This window comes from Myodes glareolus, chromosome 2 (genome assembly GCF_982192425.1).
Source record: "Myodes glareolus chromosome 2, mMyoGla1.1, whole genome shotgun sequence".
Taxonomy (NCBI): domain Eukaryota; kingdom Metazoa; phylum Chordata; class Mammalia; order Rodentia; family Cricetidae; genus Myodes; species Myodes glareolus.
In genome coordinates this window covers 65,296,415-65,317,651 of record NC_142027.1, presented here as the reverse complement: position 1 = coordinate 65,317,651, position 21,237 = coordinate 65,296,415, and the positions used below count along the sequence as shown (strand labels likewise).

Sequence of the window (21,237 nt, the reverse complement as noted above, 5' to 3'; positions counted from 1 at the left end):
ACTCCTTAACAGACCACCGAAGAGGCAGGATGTAAACTGCCCAACTGAGAAAGGTACTGATCCGTGTGGCTGACGTAGATAAGGATAACGGGGTAAAATAAGTTATAAGAGCTAATAAGTAGCCTGACCTAATGGGCCAATCAGCTTATAACCTAATGTAGACTTTGTGATATCTTTGGGACTTGCCGGTTGTGGGGTACCGGGTGGGACAGAAACCCCAACAAGCCGGCCCTCATGATACACACATGGGGATGTGTTCAACCACATCCTTCACTTACAATTAATTACATTTCCAGAAATGGCAGCTGGATCACCTGCATCCCATCCTGGAATTTTCAGATTGATAAATGCCATAAATGTGCCCTGATATTATGTATTAACATTTCTATGTCCATAGGACAGGCAACCCTATAGACTGATAAAACAATGGGTATTGTAATGTGTGACCTTACTTATCTGATTCCATAACGCGTACTACAATGTGTAAACCTTACTTAACTGATTCTATAATGGGTATTAAAATGTGTGAGCCTTACTTATCTGACTCTATAATGACTATTACAATGTATGAGTCTTACTTATCTGATTCTATAATGGGTACTACAATGTGTAAGCCTTACTTATCTGCTTCTATAATGGCTATTACAATGTGTGAGCCTTACTTATCTGATTCTGATCCAGACATAAGTATGGAGAGATGGGGAGGCATTCAAGAGACAGCTTTAACCTCACATATTAACTCTATAATTGACCACATAAAGGAATGACTGCCATTTCAAGGTGTGTTTTAGTAGTAAGATTATGTTCAAAATGAATTTGTGAATTGTTTAGAGACAGAATCTTGTGTCAGCATTATACTGGGACCAAACTCCCAGCCACAGAGCAATAGCAGTTGAGGTTGAGTAACAGATAGAGAGAATGTCATTAGGTTGGTTTATGGACTTTTGTGGGTGTTTGAAACTTTCCAGAAAAAGAATTGGTTTTTTCCGTATCTAATTATTCTTGAAATTTGTCATACTATGTATAACCAGTCAGCACACTCTCCCGTGCTGAAACACATGAAATAAACCTCCTATTAGACCAAGAAGATGCAGAAGAACACAGGTCCCATCCTGCAGGTGACAAAGAGATCAGAAGTCGAGTCTGTACCTGAATGTTTTCCATGTCTTTCGGGTGCAGCAGAAACTGAACTTCCTGTAAAGTTTTCAGGTGGTTCTTGCTACTAAATTTGAGCACTTCTGAAATTATCAACTTAGCAAATTCGGGTTTAGGAAAACCCAGATTTCCTGTTCCTATTGCTGGAAATCCAATTGATTGCAGAGACAGTGCCTCGGCGGTTCCTAGACAGTCTCTGATGATGTTTTTCATGATCTGAAAAGCACAAAGCACTTCCTTAAATGTCTTCTTTAGAAATGGGGGACCCTAAAAAGTAAACAGTCAGCAGCTTGTCCTGGGAGCACTGTCCACTCTATTGTGCTTTCAACAAAAGTTAGCAGCAGTGTGACAGGGAAACTTCAGAGAAGAGATGAGAAAGAGAACGTGGACACCCTTACAAGAGCACAGACTCACTCCACCATAAGCAAAGAGGGGAAGCCACAGCTGTCCCAGTCTATCACTATCTCCCAGCTTCAAGCCCTTACCTTACCTTTCCTCAACAAATGCAGTATATTCCCCCAACCCTTCCCTGACCATCAGCAATTGCTGAGCACAATAACTAACTTACATATCTAACTATGACCTATATGAACTATGACCTACAAGAAGTTATCTACAACTGAAAAGAAATGGCCATGCTATGGAACCTGCCAAACTCATGATGCTGTCCCAGAAAAGAAGCAGACAGGGAGTAGCTGTGGTGTGCTGTAGGGGAGTCCAGAGAGCTACCCATGGCCTGGAGAATGTATAGCTGGGTCCTACCTTCAGTGACGATGCAGTGTCATTCACTTTCCACTGTGGAACCACCACATGAAATACATAGTGGCAGTTCAGGTTACAGCCACTGGTTTGTAGAATTGTGCCTGCCTTCACAGAGACCCCTTGTCCTGCTTCACTCAGTTCCTTCTGGAGTTCTGGCCCAGCCTTTTCCAGTAAGGCCTTAGAAAGAGGTCCTTTGTTGAGTGAAAGATCCGAGGGAATGGAGTTGACAACGACATGGGTCTTAAAGACAAAACCAAAGATTCCTTTCAAATTCTTAGTAAAGGCATTCATCAACCGTGACTACATTTGAGCCACTGGGCTTGACAAAAGGAAGACAACAGTTGTTTGTACATTTTGTGATTAATGTTCAGAGAAACAAAACTCATAAAAGTCTGTGTGGAAACAATTCAAAGGCCCATTGGCTAATGGCTGGGAAAAACAAATGCATCTTCATCTAATAGGATATTATGCAGCCACTAAGAGGGATGAAGTACTGATACACGCTGCAGTGCAGGCAAACCCTGGAAGAATTCTCATCAGTGAAAGAAACTGGTCACAGAAGACACAAATATATTATTTCATTTATATGAAACCTCAAGAACAGGTGAATCTGTAGAGTCAGGTGTTACACACGCCTTTAATCCCAACACTCAGGAGGCAGAGGCAGGTGGATTTCTTTGTGTTCAAAGCCTTCCTGGTCCACATTGCAAATTCCAGGACAACTAGAGCCGGTTTCAAAAAGAAAATTAAAAAACAAACAAAAAAACAATAGAGCAGATTAGATTTTCTCTAGAGCTAGGAGGGGTGGTGTGAGCAGGTGTATGAATTACGAGTAACTACTAGGGAGCACAAATTTCTGGTCGGATTAGAGTGCATTACAGATTGCAGGTATGGCTGCATTATTGTGGTTACACACACACACACACACACACTCATGTTCACACTGCAAGAATTATCCCTGCATGAGCTCCAACACTGAGATGTTCCATGTTTATTTTTAGTGACTATACTGAAAACCACTGATGTGCCCAATTGCCTGTGAACTGTGAGTTATACAACACTGTTTAAAGAAAAAAGGCATCAATATTCAACTGTTAAAATGATGTTTAGCTTTTCTCAGCCTAGCCTATGGGAACATGCTGCAGCAGCATTGTCAGGTGAAAAGGTCCAATTGTGGGGCTGGGGCTCAGTGGGTAAGAGCACTGACTGCTCTTCCAGAAGACCTGGGTTCAATTCCCAGAACTCACATGGCAGCTCACAACCTTCTGTAACTCCAGTTCCAGGGCCTCTGACTCTCTCATATAGACTGTCTCATTTTCATGCAGGGAAAACCACAATGCACACGAACTAAATATAAATACTTGTTTTTTAAGTTTCAGTTGTATCACTGCTGGTCACAAGACACCAAGAACTGTTCTTGGTGGATGCTTAAGGACACTTTCCTTTGAAAACAATTCAAAGCAAGACGGGGTCACAGCATCTAGCTCATGTCATCTGCTATCACAGCCAGCACATCCATCCACCTGTTTGTCATTTAAAGCAAATGGGGACAAGTGACTCCCAGTGGTGATAATTTAGGACTTTGATCTTGGTCTTTAAACAAAGCTTTCAAGGATTGGTTAAAATTTCACTGTGGAGGTTGGAAAGCTGGCTCAGCAGTTAAGAGCATTTGCTTTTCTTTCAGAGGACCCAGGTTCAGTTCCCAGCATCCACTCATGTGGCTCACAACCACCTGGAGTTCATCTCCAAAGGATCTGACACTGCCTTCTGGCCTCTGGGCATCCGCACACACGTGACATTCACTCGCTAGGTCACAAACACATACACATAAATTTAAAAAATAACAGAAATAATTTGTTTCTTTCTCTCTCTCTCTCTCTTTCTCTCTCTCCCTCCCTCCTTCCCTCCCTTCCTCCTTCCCTCCTTCCCTTTCTCCCTCCCTCTCTTTCTATTTTTTTTAAATAAAAAACAAGGTCTTATATAGTTCAGGTTTGCCTCAAATTCACTTTGTTACCAAAAACAACCTTGAATTTAAGTTTCTGATCCTCCTCCCTCCATCTCCCTAGTGCTGTTTTCACAGACTTGTGACTCCACACACTGTTTTTGCAGTGCTAAGGGACTGAACCCAGGACTTCATGCCTGCTAGGCAAACTCTTTCAACTGAGCCTCAGCCAAGCATTTTTTTAAATAAAATAAGGATTTTATTAATAAATGTCTAAAAAACATGGGAATCAAAATAAAAACAAATAGCTAATGCTAAATTTAGAAGCCTCCAAATAATATACACCACATTATTTGATAATTATAAGCTTTATATACAGCTGTGTTATAAATTTGAAGTTAAAACTGCCGATGCTAACAACAATGATCATACAGAGAAACTCAACCGCAGTGAAATAAATACAAAGGGTGCTTAGCTTTGGCCCTTGTGGAGAAGGACTAAGTTGGATGTTTTGTAAACAGGACTTTAGTCTCACAAAGGGAATACAGATGACAACTGCAACATTTTGGTGTCGATTCTCGCAATCCTTTATGTCACCGGTCATAACAGCAATGAATTCCTCAAGCGTGTGTCTTAAAAGAACAGTAACTCAAAATGCTCAGAGCGTCTGAGTGACAGAAAGGGCAGATCACCCAACTCTCAGCCCCAACCCCCTGAAGCAAACAGAAGCTTGAGGCCCACATTCACTGGAGGACACAGCTACAACCATGCAGAGCGACCTGCAGCTACTGGTCAGGAAGCAGGTACTAGCCTGCCCTGGTCAGGACAGCTACGATTCCAATGAGTAGAGTCTGTGTTGAAAGGGTATTAAATACTTTTCAGGAAGAAGGGAGGGAAAACAGGTCTCACTATGGAGCCCTGGATGGGCTGGAATTCTATGTGAACCAGGCTTGCCTTGAACTCACAGAGATTTGCTTGACACTGTCTCACAAGTGCTGTAATTAAAGGCACGTGCAACCATGCCCAGCTACACACACACACACACACACACACACACATACACACGCACACACAGACACACACACACAATCTAAAGCTGAGGGATGAGGCAGAGAGGGTAGAGCAGTGGCTGCTTATGCTTATACCCCAAGGGTGTATATGTGTGTGTGTGTGTGTGTGTGTGTGTATGTATGTATATGTGTGTAGGGCTGAGACAGGGGATTGCTGGGACTTCCTTGCTGCCAGCCTATCTAAAAAAAAAAATTAGTTTCCTGCAAAAAAATACACAAAACAAGAATTGTCCTTACATGACTCCCAACATCTGGACCTTCCTCCTGCCCACCCACTCCTTCCTCACAAAGGACCCACAAATGAGGTCCAGGAACTGATCTCCCTCGTCCACTCCAGCACCCAAGGTCACCCTTACTCATGTCATTGGTTAAATTCCTGTTCTCTGCATTCCCCATGCTCTCCCACACCTGTAACTGACAGAAGCCAGCACTAGATGGACCAGACACGACAGATGGAAAATGATGAGGATGTGGCAAGCCGTGCAGTGTCCCCTACTATGGACCACAGTTACCGAGATGGAGTGACCTATCCCAGAGCCCTTTCAATCCTTACAGACACACCCATCTCTACTCCTAAGTGATTTGGGAAGAAGTCCAGTGTCCATGGAAAATGTTTAAAGGCCCGAGTAGGAGAGCAGGGAATTTTCCTCAGTCCTTTCCCTCCACCCTGTCTTTCTTTGGCCCTCAATAAAGCTGGATGAGGCCAGTGACATCACAGCACACTGTTGGTGAAAGGGACACTCACCTTGGCATTCTGTATACCTTCTATCACCAGTCGGATTTTCAGGCCTTCTGGGGACACCAGCACGTAGTCCTGTGCCTGCGGTTTCTGTGGGGTTTTCTCAGGTGGCACTGATTCTAATGCTTGTAAACGCGAAGGGGAAGCTGCATGGGAGAGCGTGGCTTTATATGTAGTTTCTACAGCTTCAGCAAAGGCCCCAGCAACCTTTGCAGATATGTCCACCAGATAGATCTTTTTCAAGGTGCGCCTGTCTGGCTTACGTTGAAAGTTGTCTTTGATGGCTGAAACAATGGTGGCCACACACTGGTCTAAGGGAAAGCCAAAGATTCCAGAGCTGATAGCTGGCATGGCTATGGATTGACACTTGACCTCCTCAGCTAAGATGAGACTTCGTTCCACAGCTCTCTTTAATAGGCTCACGCACTCCTGAGCCTTATTTCCGTTCCACCGAGGCCCTACTGCGTGGACGACATGATGACAAGGGAGCTTGCCTGGTTTTGAGATAACGGCATTGCCAGATAGGACCACACCACCCTTTCTCACTATTTTGTCACATTCTGCTTGAAGTTCAGGGCCAGCTGCATTTGAAAGAGCAAGGGCCAGACCATTAATGTGTTTCAGATTCTCGTTTGCTGCATTCACGACCACATCAGCAGGAAAACGAGCCAGGTCTCCCCGCTGTACAATCAGCATGACTCCAGGGGCTATGTCCTTCTGTAAGAGGCACTTCTGCTCTTCAAGGCTGCCTTTGTCCTTCTCTGCACCCTCCTGGAGCTCAATGATGCATCCATACAAGTGTTTGATCTCGTTTTTGTAATAGGATGCTTTCTCCTGGAAGAAGTGCCTAGCACCAGGCTTATCGATCTGGAACCTTTTAATGCAGATTGAATCCCGGATTTGCTTGACCATGTTCATGCAATCTAGAACTTTACTCTTGGAGCCAGTTAGTAAAATGCCTTTTGGTTCATCTTCCAGCTTAAAACTTGCCTGCACATTGGCCTTCCTTATCTTTGGCCAGAACAGATTCTTGTCTGCCCTTAAATACTCGATAATCAACAATGATTCTATTTCTACCAGTCTTTCAATTTTCATCTTGTTTTCCAAGAACTCAAAAAGTTGGCCATAGATTTCATTTACTTCTTTCACACATCCTGCAATGATGACCTCAGCCGGGGTTCCTGAAGTTAATTCATTCTTTATCATAATGCTTGCAGTGGAGAAGTGTCTCTTTTGCAGAGGGTGAATTTTCTTTTTCCATGCATTGCCTCTTAAAACTTCCTTGTCTTCTACTTCAATGATTTTATAACTCAAGGCATCAAGTATGCACTTCTCTGCTTCTGCCAGGACTCTGAATGAACAGGCCATCAAGAGAAGAGCTGTACCGTTCAGCTCATACGTGGCAAGAATTTTCTGTGCTTCAAAAAGAGTCTTGGAGAATTCCTGATGGTCTACTTGCTGCAGAAACATGAAGACTTCAGAAGGAATCGTGACATCTTTCTGAGCCATGGAATACACCTTTTCCTGGATGTCACACTTTACTTTATACACATCTGCACGGAATCCATTAAAGCACAGGTGCTGAGTGGCAGCATCGTAATGAATCTCCATCTCTGGGTTCTCTTTCCTTAGATCCTTCAGGAAACCACTGTGTTCCAAAAGAAAATGTTTACCTGGAGAAATGGCCACTTTCTCCTTCAGACTTTGCTCCTCCTTTCGAACCTTTTCCGTGGTGCTGTCTATTAACTCCTTGATTTTCTGACCGATGTCTTGGACATCTTCTGATTTTCCGGCTAAGGTGAGACTCTCCTTATCAAACTCAATCAGAACCCTGTCATCTCCTAACTCATGCCGTATGATGTCCCACACTGGCAGATACACTTCAAACACCTTAACTTCGTACTCAGACTTGATGCCAGACAGCAGCTCGGAGGCGTCTCTCTGCCAGGTCTTGATGCTTGGTCTGTGATTGACTAAGGTGGCAGCAGGTCTGACGGTCACTGTTCCGTTGATGTCAGACCATGTTAGGTCACAGTGGCAGCGTCTCATTTTGTCATTTATCTCCTCAATCAACTGGTTGTTTTTTTGAAAGAACTTCCACAAAGGAAGGTCCAGTGACTCTTGGAAAGATGCTGGAAGCTTGACCAGTGGCTTCTCCTCGCCATACAAGGCTGTGCCCAGAGAAGGATAATAGGGGAAGACTGACAGTGGCATCCTGTTGAAACTGTGCTTCTTGGCCAGAACGGTGTCTAACACTTTAGAAACAAAACAAAACAAAACAAAACAAAACAAACAAACATAATAACAGTAATCTCAATATTATGCATTTCCAAAGAACACAAAGCAAAACAAACTTTTCAGGAGGGCAAAAGTCCCTGCTGTTTGTAGAACTCAAAGGCGGCATTCTCCCATTTGCTCAGCTGTAGACTGATGCTAACCACAGGACAGACTCCATTTATGGCTACAATGACTTTATACACAAATTGCTCTACACTGAAATCATGCTCCAGTCTATTGTTTTTCTGATGTCACTGATGTATGTGGCACAATAAGAAACAGACACAAATTTGGACACAAGCATGGGGTTGGTGTTTGTACCAGCACAAGGAATGGTTTAAGGGCTGGAGAGATAGGCCGCTCTTTGAAAGACCCGGGTTCAATTCCCAGCACCCACAAAGCAGCTCACATCTGTCTGTAACTTCTGTTCCCTCACATGGATATACATGCAGACAAGACACCAATGCACATAAAATAAAAAATAAAGAAAGAAAGAATTAAAAAATCATTTTAATCCTCTGGGTGGATCATTCTGCATTCTATCCCTTCCTGTATAGTTCCAGAATTTAACTTCTATAGATAACTTCATTTCTCAGAAGATAATTGTAACAGCACTCTGTGCAACTTTCCCAAGGGCTTTACATAATTTCCTGTGTTTACTCTTGACAGAGGCCTTCTCAGGTAGAGATTCTATTACACCCATAGATGGAGGTGAGAAAGCTGAGACTGGGGAAAGTCAGGGTTCTATAAACCCAGGGAAGTATCTGAGCTAATTGCCAGTGTGAGCCAACCCAGACCCCATGGTCTTATTTCTATACCAAGGCAAAATCATCCTCATAGTCATTGGAGAGTCCAGCCCCAGAGGTCACAATTTAGTAAGGCCTTCCCCATTATATCTCCCTGTCATCATGTGTACCAGGACAGCCAGCACAACCCACCCCTGGATGAATGATCATGTTCTCTCTCTCTCTTTCTTCAGGACTCGCCTCACTTTGTTTTAGCTGTTGGGCAAGCATAAATAGTATCAGCATGGAAATTAGAATCAATCCCGCAACAACTTGAATATAAATGGCACCCATGGCAAAAAGATGTTAAAACATAATACCCTGGTGAAGGACTCAGTCCTGGGACAGGTAACAGGCCTGAGGGAAGGAATGTGACCTTCAGAGGCCCAACCTCCCACAGGGCTCCTCTGAGTGACCTCCAGCTCAGACTGAGCACCCCCTTAGGCCAAGCACTGCTGAGGGACTGTTTCATTTCCTCCTTACAGCACTCCTCTGAGGTAACTCCTGACACTACCTCTACAGATGACAAAACCTTGAGGGCTAAAGGTCACCAAGCCAGTGACCTCCAATCAGGATTGTAACTCAAGTCTGTCTGACTCAAGAACCACTGAAGATGTCATCAACAAGACTTCCATCTTCTCCTGAGGTTATGAGAAATCATATCCCGTCTCAGCACAGGGATATCACAGGGGGAACAGGAATGCTTTCTAGAACATGCTTCTGACTTCATCTCTCCCTAAACCTTTTGATTAGAGAATCAATGCAGGGATGTAAAACACAGATCTATAGCTGTGAGTACGGCCTGTCAACGTTCCTAGAATGGTGACATCCAGTCACAGGCTGGACTTGTCAGAGACTCTCCCTGTCTCTCATGAGCTTGTGCTGCTTCGGCAGAGCCTGCTTTGCTGACCTCGTTCTGCACCAAATCCAGATGGATGAGAGATTGGTGCCATTTCTGACAGATTAAGGAATGGCTGAAATGGCCAACCATCCAGGTCATGCCCAGGTGGCAGGCCAAGACACATTACCTTTGCTGTCTGAAAACTCAACCAGCGCCGAGCTCTCTTCTGGGAAACACTCAACGTGGGTGACTCTTCCGCCCCCGTTGAAAGGGCTTTCAAAGTAGAGCTGCAGCTGGTAGTCATCTACCCCAGGAGGCAGGTTTTCCACCCTAACTACATTTGTTGTTTCCAGAAGTCTCGGGGCAAGCTGCAGCTGTCGGTTTGAATGATGACCGATACAATCAATAATAAATTTTTTGGTGTCTACAAAACAGAAAGAAAAGGAGAAAATTTCAGTGGCATCTCTATATGGTATGGAAGAAATGGCTTGGCTACAACTCAGAATGGTAAACTAGCCAGTTACTGTATTTTCTGCTACTGAGCTGTCCTTTGGCCATGGCCAGCCCTCCTGAGCGCACTCCTCACAATGCCATCCCTGTCCCCATTTTCTCAAGACCCTTGATGCCCACTATGGCAGCAGGCAGGAGCCCACACCCACAGCCAGGCTCCTGACTCCAAACACACATCCAAGCAGCACTGTTAGTTTTACTTTCATGTTGCCACGGACAAGTAGTCATGAATCAGGTGGTGCCTCATGCCTTTAATCCTAGCACTTCGTAGGCCCAGACAAGCAGATCTCTGCCAGTTTGAGGCCAGCGTGGTCTACAGAGCTAGGTTCAGGATAGCCAAGGCCACACAGAAAACCCTGTCTCAAAGGACCAAAACCAAAACAAAAAAAAAAAAAGCAAAAAGCCAATGACAAAAACTCAACTAACTAGCTATGTTTTCAAAGTTCTCCTTTGTCCTTGTATATACAATTGTTCCTGTCTGGTATACCCTTGTCTAAACTGCTCTTCTCCAAATGAGAGATGGAGGTATCTTTGTTTTATTGTGATGCTAAGGATCAAATGGAACCATGCTACCAAAATAGAGCTATGCCTACAGCCCTCCCTCCTCTATTTTTTCAGTTGGTCCTATTTACTTTCAGGACTCAACCTAACGATCTCTCTTAAATGAACAGGGAGATTGTGGGCCTGCCAGGCCAATCATTGTACTGGGAGCTGAGAAATGAATACAAGTCCTTGCTTGTATATCACTGGGAAGGTTTGGACTTAAGCACAGTTGAATTGCCTTTGGACTTCAATAAGGAACAAACAGATGAAACGGAGACTCAGAATTGGACAGTTTATGGTCTATATTTGGTCTCTAATTTGGACACTAAAGGGGGGGGTTGCCAAACAGACAAGAGAAGGGAGCAGTACCAGCATGAACAAGCTTGGTGTCCTATGGAGATGGTCAGGTGACACTGCTGGAGGACACACTCAGGTGGGGACAACTATGCACGGTCCTGTCTCCACCCCTCTCAGGTTCCTACACCTGGGAGACAGACTCTCTTTTGTCTCCATTATTCATTGACACACATGCCTCCCTCCTCCTCCCAGACTGAGTTCCTCTAGAGAGGGAACTATGATTTTAGTCATCTTTGTGCCTCAGCCCCTAAATCAATACCTGGCCCATAACAGTGGCCATAGTTTGGACCAAAACTGTCCCTGAGTCCCCTGTGTTAAAGTCTTAGTCCTCACCTAGGTGCTATGGGAAGTAGTGGGTCCTTTAACAAGTGAGGCCTGTGGGAAATGTCCCAGGCATTGATGGGGAGGTAGGGATAAGATGACACTGGCCTCTCTCTCTCTCTCTCTCTCTCTCTCTCTCTCTCTCTCACTCTCTCTCTCTCTCTCTTTCTCACATACATGTTGCCACTATACATACCGCTTCAACATAAGCCCCAGGGCAACAAGGCTAACCAACCATGAACTGACGCCACCCAAACTGTGAACTGGCATAAACCTCTCTTTTTGGAAGCTGATGACCTCTGGTGTTTAGTACAGTAACAGAAGCTAACACAGAATGCACTCTAGATTGTTGATCAGTGAACAGATACAAGATCATTTTAATTTAAATTTCCCTTTATGGATCTGGAGAGATGGCTCAGAGGTTAACAGCCCTTGCTGCCTTTGCAGAGGATTGTGATTCGATTCCCAGCAACCACTTGGATGCTCAGGGCCATCTGTGACATCAGTTCCAGGGGAATCCAATGCCCTCTATTGGCTGCTTCAGGCACTGCATGCATGCGGCACACAGAAATACTTGCAGGTATGTACACACAAAATAAACAAATCTTTAAATTTCTGTTTATAATAAATATTAATAAATTTGAAATAAGTATCCTTTAATAATCCTTAACATGCCTGAAGTACTATCTCGCTTAATTGTCACAGGAATTTACATAAGTATGATCATCTCCATTTTATGGATGAGTGGATAAGGACCAGAGAAAATAATAACTTGGTCACCTTTGCACAACTAGTTAAGTGACAGGACCAGAATTTTGACCACACCCCCTGTGAGCTTGACTGACACCCACTGCTGTGCCCATGGGACATGGGGCTTAGATTTGGAAATCGGCCATGTTTTAGGTGGAGCTGGCTCTTGCTTATGACAATGGCCTAACAGAGCAGTCATTTTCTTTTTCATGTTTATGTGTGTGCACATGCCAGTGCATGTGTGTGAGTGCATCTGAAGGTCAGAGGGCAACTTGTATGAGTCCCAGGGATCAAACTCAGGCTGTCAGACTTGGCCACAGTGCCTTTGCCCATTCTGCCATCTTGCTGGCTGGGGCACTCATTTTCCCTGTTAAGTGGGCTCCTTGATCTCCACATGTGTGACCATGAAAGGGTTACACCAAGGAGAAATGTGGTAAAATAATAGGAAAAAGGGAGTGGAAGTTGTCTGTATGAGTTTAATTCCAGTTCTTCCATCTCTTGGCAACATCAAGCCCTGTCACAGGGTTATTGAAAGAATGGAATAAATGAACACAGCAGAGACTGGCAGGTGCCTGACACTAAGCACTAGGGTAAGTCTGTTGGCATCATCGCCTTACAGAAGTGTGGCATGGTGACAGGCCAGTCTTAACTCCTCCCGGGGAAGCAGAGTAAGAGTTCAAACTCCTCCACTTAGAATCGCCTGGGACTTTCTATTTCTCCCCCCACCTACTCAAACAATCATGTAATAAAGGGCAGTCTATGAAACATACCCAAATTAAATCTCAAAATGAATTTGTTCATCTTTCCAAAATATGAGGGGAAAGGCTTAGACACCTTGTTTACTCACTACAACAAAGTGTCGAACACTGAGAGATGTCCCAAACCCTGGGGTGTGGTGGACAGAAACCTGGGGATGCAGGGCCTCCCTGGGACTAGGACTCACCTATAGGCTTCTGAAAGGTAACCACAGCAACGCCAAAATCTCGGATCACTTCCACCTTAAAGTCATCACTGGGGAGGCCGCTTATATTCTCCACTAGGATGGTCAGCACTATGTCAGTCACTTTCTCAGGCAGGTTTTCAAATGCCACCATGGAGGAAACAGTTTCACATTCTTTTGGGACATCTTCCATTCTGTTGCTGAGAGAATGTGTTGCATCCAAATCATCTGAGGAAATTGAAAATGACAATGAAAGGTGTAAGGTATTAAATCATGATTTTATTAAGTACATTATTCTGAGACAACCCTAACCCTTATCCATATCTTGGCTAGCTCTGCTATAAGGAAATCTCAGTAGAGCTTTTGAATTAGTGAATTAAAAACTAAAATGTAACCAGGTGTGTTGGTGCATGCCTTTAATCCCAACACTCCAGAGGCCGGGGCAGGCAGATCTCTGTAAACTCAAGGACAGCCTGGTCTACAGAGTATGTTCAAAAACAAAACCAAAAATGTAGTATTTTGGGGTTTTGTTATTGTTCTTAGTGGATTAAAAAAAAACAAAATTAGCACTTGTTGTTTTATTTTGCTGTTGTTGTTACCACTAATTCAGTTTTATTACTTTTTCTGCTCTTTCTGAGGAAGGAGCATCCTCCCTCTTATGTGTCTCTTGAGTACTCAACTGTGATTACAGAACCAAGCGTCTACAGATGGGTAGAGTCTTCATCTCTGTGCTGCGGGGACATGGCAGACAGCTGAGGCTCGTCAGGTGTCCACTGCATTAGAGAACTACTGTTGGCCTCCCCGGAGGAGCAAAGGTATAGGAAGCTGTGTACATACTCGTGCTGAACAAAGTAAGAGTTTAAAGATTACACTGTAACAGCATCAGTGAGGAATGGCTTGCTGGGTTAGACAGCTTCCTGTGTCAGAGTGAGGGCTGGACTTGAATCTCCAGCCCCCTTGTAAACAGCTGGGCATGGCTACATGTGCCCAGTGTGGAGAGCAGAAATGGGCAGATCCCAAGAGCTCCCTGGCCAGCAAGCCTAGCCAAAGGGGCAAACTTAGGTTCAGTGAGAGACCCCGACTCCAGCCTGGAAGGCAGAGTTATGCAGGGAAAGAATTCCTTTCCCCAAGATTTGGTGTCTGCATCTCTTCATTGCTCTTGCTCACCTTATTCAGTATGGTTCTTCATTTGGTGCCCTTCACATGGGTATTATTAGCTGCTTCTTCATTTAAGTCTTGGGCAGGACCCACCCAACAGCACAGCCAGAGACCTGATCCCAGCCCCAGTTTCCCAGCTGGCTGTTTCCTGTGCAGTTGAGGACGGAAGAGCTGGTGCTACCCAGAGAGACACACAGCAAGCATCCACCACAAATCCTGTCCTTAGTAGGCGGTGGTAGCGCACACCTTTAATCCTAGCACTCGGGAGGCAGAGGCAAGTGGATCACTGTGAGTTTGAAGCCAGCCTGGTCTACAAGAGCTAGTTCTAGGACAGACTCCAAAACTACAGAGAAACCCTGTCTCGAAAAACCAAAAAAAAAAAAAAAAAAAAAAAAATGATCCTCTCCTTGCCACTACAAGTTCTGTTCTTGCTATCACTGGCCACCAAAGCACAAGTGTCCATCTCCATCTCCCACATCTTCGCTCCTCTCTTCAGCTGTAGACATCTCCCAAAGCAAAACAAAAACAAAACAAAACAAAAAACAAAACAAAACAAAAGGCTGGTCCTGTTCCTCTGAAGGTAACCAGAAGAGCAACGGGCTCCCTCAAGGAACGCTTTAAACACATCTGGCTCACACTGGAAAGATGGTATCCCTGCAGGTGACTCCAAGGTGAGTGGACCCTGTCTGGTGTGAATCTAGACATCTAGACAAAGCTCTCCCAAGCTACTTGTTTAATAGACACAAAACTGCCTAGTCAACACCAGGGCTACCTTAGCTGAGACTTACCTTTTTCTGTAGCTTCCTTTTTTGTCTTGGATTCCTAAAAGGCAAACACCAAGACAGCATTAATACAAGAATCATTTCTTTTTGTTTGTTTGGGTTTTGTTTGGTTGGTTTTATTTGTTTCTTCGAGACAAGAGTTTCTCTGTGTAACTGTCTGACTGTCACGAACGAACTCTGTAGACCAGGTTGGCCTCGAACTCACAAAGATCCACCTGCCTCTGCCTCCTGAGAGCCAGGATTAAAGGTGTATGCCACCACCACCTGGAGACTATGAGTCATTTCATATATAAATAAAATACCTCTTGGGCCAGGCTGGAGATGTCAGTTAACTGAAATGATAATGACACATTTCAATACTAGGCTAGAGAATGGATAGAAAGCTACATGTCACAGTGTGTCTTCTTGCTGGTCACAATAATCACTGATGAAATGAGACACACACAGGAGACTCCCGTGAGACAGCTTAGCCAGCGGTTTGCCTGACTTGGCACTTAGTTCATGTTTACTGTATGAACACGGTACACATGCTTCAGAGAGGTCCCTGACAATCTTCTTCATAGTTGAGGGAACAACACATGTGGGGTACACTGCTGACCTCAAGATGATGAAAACAGAACAGCAGGCTTCTGATTATAAAGACACCAAGATCAATGGATACAACTTTGACACCCCCAATATATTACTATTAAGCCCCCCAGTCTTGACTCTTCCAGAAGTGACAAAAAAATGACTGTGTCTCCATTGTTTACAGTCCTTGCTCCCTCCAGAGTCCCAAGCTGCCATTCTCAGGCTAGTGTGACTTAGGCCCTCACTCATCTACCATTTTCCTTTTCTCTTTCTTTCTTTCTTTCTTTCTTTCTTTCTTTCTTTCTTTCTTTCTTTCTTTTTGTTTTTTTGAGACGGGTTTTTCTGTGTAACAGCCCTAGCTGTTCTGATACTATCTCTTGTAGACCTGGTTGGTCTCAAACTCATGGAGATTTGCCTGCCTTTCCCTCCCGAGTGCTGGGATTAAAGGTTTGTCCCAACCCACCCAGCTCTTTTCCACCATATTCATCATAGAGAATTCCACGCACCTTGGATTAAGGCCCCATGTCCTTACCTTTTCTGGAACTACCTCCTTAGAGACTGCGGCTTTCTCTGGGTCTTTGGGCAACCGGACAGTTAACTTGAATGTCCCTTTTCCTGGCCACACTAACTCATGATTCTCTTTCTTCAGAACATTCTGCCGAACTGAAGCATTAAAAACATAAAAAGATTTTTAGCCAAATTTCAAGCAATCTTTACTTACATAATTATTCCATGATTTCTACAAATTCATCATTATGAGCCAGCAGCTCAGCCCGTCTCCCTAAGCTGCAAGCCCTTGTAAAAGAAGGAGAACTTAGCACAGGGATGTGAATGTCACTGTGTGTGCTTTAGTCATGTTGTAGATGTGTGGGCATATGGAGGAGTGCACACCCCTGGTCACGTGGAGGCCACAGCAGGACACTGGGTATGTCCCTGCATTTCTCTCTGCCTTCCGACCTGGAGACAGGGGTTCTCACTGAAGTTTGCCTGTTGCCTAGGCTTGCTGTGATCTGCCCATTTCTGCCATCTACACTGGGCATATGGAGCCATGCCCAGCTGTTTACGAGGGGACTGGAGATTCAAATTCTGGCCCACACACTTACACAGCAAGCTGTCTAACCCAGTGAGCCATTCCCCAGCCTCTAAACCCAGGGTGATGTGGTTTATTTGTTGATGGGGCTTTCTTGAGACAAGGCTATTATGTAGCCCTGGTTGGCCTAGTACTTGCTCTGTAGACCAGGCTGGACTCACACTCACAGAGACCTGCCTGCCTCTGTCTCTCAAGTGCTGGGGTCAAAGCATGTGCTGCCATGCCTAGATTACTTTTTAATATTCATTGGTTTATCTTAGTTATTGAGTGTTCCCCAAGGGCCTTGAGATTACAAACAGGGTTGCCAGCTCATGGTCTAATGGAAGATCCTGGAAGCTTTCAGAATTGAGGCCGAGAGGAAGTCAGATTTCCCCAGGGGAAGGGATGATCCTGGGACCCCAGCCCTTTTCTCCTTTCTGTATCACTACATAGCCAAGAGTTCCCTATAGGGTGTACTGCCTTGTGCCATTGGCCAAAAAGGAGCAGGCCAATTGAGTGTAGACCAAAAACTCCTAAATTGTAGAGTCCAGATAAACCCTTCCTCTATTCAAGGTGATTATCCCAGATATGTTATCACACAAGGGAACTCTGGTGAATCCCATTAGCATCCTGCTACACAAATCCTACTTACACAGCCTCAGCCTCCTTACTGACTACCGAGGTCAGTGGAATTGTTTTGAGCCAGTCAGTGAATTACATTGAAGAACCATAGAGTGTAGTAGTACAGAACCTGTACTGTACTGGGTGGGCCTTGTAGGTAGGAATATTTATAATTACAAGGACAACTGGGTACATGGGGTGAGACCCATGCTGTAGGGCGATGACCCAGTTGGTCATCAGAATGACCAGGAGTCCAGCCATTAGCCTGCAATGATAAACAACCCACATTTAGTAGGAAAGTGAACAGAAAAAAAAAAACAGACTAGAATGAACCATGGTGGTGGCACACACCTTTAATCCTAGCACTTGGGAGGCAGTCAGGCAGTTTTTTGTGAGTTTGAGGTCAGCCTGGTGTACAAGAGCTAGTACCAGGACAGGTAGGTCAGTTTTATACAGAGAAACCCTGTCTCAAAACAAAACAAATCAAATGAAACAAACAAACAAAAATAGAATAGAACAGATTTTGCAAAAACAGAATTAGAACACCTGACAGCTGACCTTAGTGAAACTCAACAGAATCCAAAGACTTGCCATTTGATTTCCAATTCACCCACAGTCTAGCTGAGTGGCTATAAAGAAATAAACACTTCTGGAGCAGAGGTTCCCCACTGAAAGTATTTTCTAGGAACGCTGTCAACCACATGAAGAGCTATGAGAATGTGAACTGTGATATCAGAAACTGCAGCCAGAGAGAAAAGAGGAAAATCAGTGTTGCTCAGACCATGGAGAAGCAGAAAGGAACAGGAGGGGTGTGGCCATCATAGAGAACAGGAAACGAACAGGAGGAGGAGCGTGGCCACCAGAGTGAATACGAAAGAGACAGGAAGGGGTGGGGTCATCATAGAGACCCAGTAGGAACAGGAAGGGGCATAGACAGCATGGAGAATAGAAAAGTAACAGGAAGGCCCCTACCAGCATAGAGAACAAAAAGAAAAGAGAACAGGAAAAGAAAGGAAGGGGCAAGGCCAGTATAGAGAACCAAAAGGAGCAGGAGAGGTGTGGCCAGCTAGAGGATGGTGCAAACAGGTCAAGGAGAAAGATACCAGAGACCAGGTGTTCACAGCTACTGCAAGACATCAGAGTCCCGTTGTTCTCTGATGGACAGCTAGTCTGATGAGCTCAGAGCCTGTCACAAAGGGAAACATGATGGCTCTCCCACCTCAACCATGGAGACGGCAGGGCTAGCGACTTCACTTAGATGTCCACTCAGATGCAGACGTTAGAATCCATCTGAGAAGGAACATGGGACTCTAACTCTACTCTATGAGTAGTCAGGAGTTTCCAGAGAAGCTGTACCGGCTGGTGAGGAGACTGAGGACTGGGTGACCTCAGGGTGACCTCTGTGTGAACAGTCTGAAGCCTGTTACCGAATGTCCTGCACCTCTCTGTTACCTTCCTCCTCTTTCCTGGACTTCGGTGAAATCCATCCAAGGCATTCAAGCATGGCTGTCTCTTCTTGGATATACACAATGTGTACGGGCATAAATATTTCCAGAGAGCCACGGTGGCAATAACAGTATGTGATTCCCATCCAGAAAGTGAATCTGGGAGGAGGAGGCAAAATTCTGACATCTAGTCTCTCCCCTGTGTCCACCTCAAGTCAGCTTTGTTCAGTTTTATTTAAGAAGGTGGGTTCTAGGGTCGTAGAGATGACTCCATGGTTAAGAACACTGACTTTTCTTCTAGAAGACCTGGATTCTGTTACCAGCTCCCACATAATGTCCTATTAAGATTTGATGCCCTCTTATGACCTCTGCAGGCACTGCATGAATGTGATATACAGACATATAAAGAGCAAACACCCATACACATACAATACAAATAAATATTTTCTGTAGGTTTGTGTGGTTTTTAGAGACAAGGTTTCTCTGTGCAACAGTCTAACAGTTCTGGCTGTCCTGGCATTTGTTTTAGAGACCAGGCTGTCTTTAAACTCACAGAGATCTGCTTGCCTCGGCTTTCTGAGTGCTGGAATTAAAGGCGTGCACAACCACTGCCCAGTCACATTTTTTAAGAATGCGAGTTCCCTAACTTCAAGAATACCTAGGCCCTCGCTTAATAAACAGGAGCCCATTTAGGACTAGAACGTATGATAAAGTGTGTCCACCTGAAATGGGGTTACAGGGATTTGAGTTGGGTCTGAAAGCATAGCTCACTCTCCTAAGGGAAAAAGACCTACATACTCAACAGTACATGAATCCAGTCGACCTACAAAGGTGGGACCTCCCTGTTGGTACCGGTATACACTAGTAGGCTCAGTAGTACTGCCCTGCTGGTGTAGGTTTACATGAATAGATCATGCCTGCTCAGGGTGCTTCTGGGACGGAGGGTGGGGCCTCTACAGGAAAGGAAAGCTGCTGCCCTAGGACTGCAGGGTAAATCTGCTGGGAAATTCCAGCAGCCTTGTTGAGGAGGAAGTGGGGCCTCAAATAGGAAACTGAAAGTGAATGGTAGTTCTGATCACCCCAAAGCCTGGCCTGCAACAATGTTCCATTTTAATGCTCTGAGTCATCTGTATTGGGAGTGAATGAGAGAGATCAGCTGAGCCACCTGGGAGAAGAGTGGGCTGTGGACTGGGAGCCCCTGAGGGAGAAAGCTGAGCTGGGGTGTGAGCCCAGCCTTCTCCTCAGCTGCCCAGTGCCTGCTGGGAAGGCTACAGCTGGGATTGCACCCTCACAACCATACTTTCCTGTGCTGTGTATGTCACTAAACTACCAGTATCTTACAGATCTCCAATTTGTTGGTTTGAAACTCTCAATAAACAACAGAGAGTTTTCAGACTTCAGCATGTCCTGGTCACTTTACAGGGCTGGTGGCAATTGCTTCCCCACTCACCCAAGTCTCTGTACTAAAGTGTCTAGAATAGAGCTGGGCTGGGTCCAGTTACCCCTCCCTCCCTGTGACCAGGATGCAGTAGTCTGCACCCCTAACATGTGACCAGCATTTGGAAACAGCTCAAGAGAAGAACACACTCCATAAGGGTTGTGTCTACTGGGGTAGTGACAGCTGGGATCAAACTGGGAATCCTTTAACCCTCTGAGGTGGTTCTCAACCTGTGGGTCATGACCCCTATGAGGGTCAAAGGTCCTTTCTCAGAGGTAGCCTAAGACCATCAGAAACAGAGATATTTATATTACACTTCATAGCAGTATCAGAATTATAGCTATGAAGTAGCAACGAAAATAATTTTATGATGGGGGCACCACAGCATGTATTACAGGGTTGTAGCAGTAGGAAGGTTGAGAACCACTGCCCTAGGAACAGAGAAAATGAGAAAACAGGTCCTGCTGTCAGCTGTCTGTGGAGCACGCCCTAGTGAAATCAAACCTAGGACAGCAAGGTTCTTGCTTTCCAGAGGGATTCAGCTCCCTGCAGGCCTCTCCTGCCTCCTGACCAGGCTTTCTGAAAACCTGTGTCAACACCCTCTACATCTGTCTCTTCCTTTCATTTTTTCTTCTTGGTTTCCTGTTGGGCTGATATCTTGTCTACAGCCTGGCTTCCTTGGCCTCCTTGCCCCTCTATGCTCCAAAGATCTCTTCTAATCCAAGGACAAAAGGGAGGAATCGTCTGCATTCCGAGGATGACCCTGGTCTACAACATCTCAGGTGGGGCCTGGTGGTAGTGACACACTCCTTTAATACCACCACTCCGGAGGCAGAGGCAGGCAGATTTCTCTGAGTTCAAGGCCAGTCTGGTTTACAAGAGCTAGTTCTAGGACAGGCTCAAAAGCTACAGAGAAACCCTGCCTCTAAAAACAAACAAAGAAACAAACAGAAGTATCTCCGGTGGGAACGAAGGGCGATCTTCCTGGAGCCACAGGTCTGGGCAATCACCACCCTGAGCAAGCAAGGCTGGGCCTCCCTTACAGACTGCAGTCAGAAGTGGGGAGCATTCCACTTGTTCTGGAGCCTTCCTGCCATGAGGGAAACCCTCCACTGGAATCCCCACCCCAGCTGAAAGCCCACAACCACTTCAGGCCACCCTG

At 45.1% G+C, this 21,237-nt stretch overlaps 1 protein-coding gene across 3 annotated transcripts in view; it reads right to left on the bottom strand.

Moving 5' to 3' along the window:
* LOC125413061 (protein mono-ADP-ribosyltransferase PARP14) overlaps positions 1-21,237 on the bottom strand; it is a 651,703-nt gene that overhangs the window by 12,187 nt on the left and 618,279 nt on the right. For 2 of the 3 annotated variants that reach the window (XM_087901083.1, XM_087901077.1), the window contains exons 2-8: positions 16,035-16,165; positions 14,939-14,972; positions 12,996-13,220; positions 9,759-9,995; positions 5,675-7,923; positions 1,918-2,157; positions 1,150-1,371 (exon numbers count right to left, since the gene is read on the bottom strand). In XM_087901083.1, coding sequence (XP_087757209.1) covers positions 1,150-1,371; positions 1,918-2,157; positions 5,675-7,923; positions 9,759-9,995; positions 12,996-13,220; positions 14,939-14,972; positions 16,035-16,165 — 3,338 coding nt within the window. The remainder of the gene's footprint in view (positions 1-1,149; positions 1,372-1,917; positions 2,158-5,674; positions 7,924-9,758; positions 9,996-12,995; positions 13,221-14,938; positions 14,973-16,034; positions 16,166-21,237) is intronic. The other variant, XM_087901082.1, reaches the window with a different exon arrangement.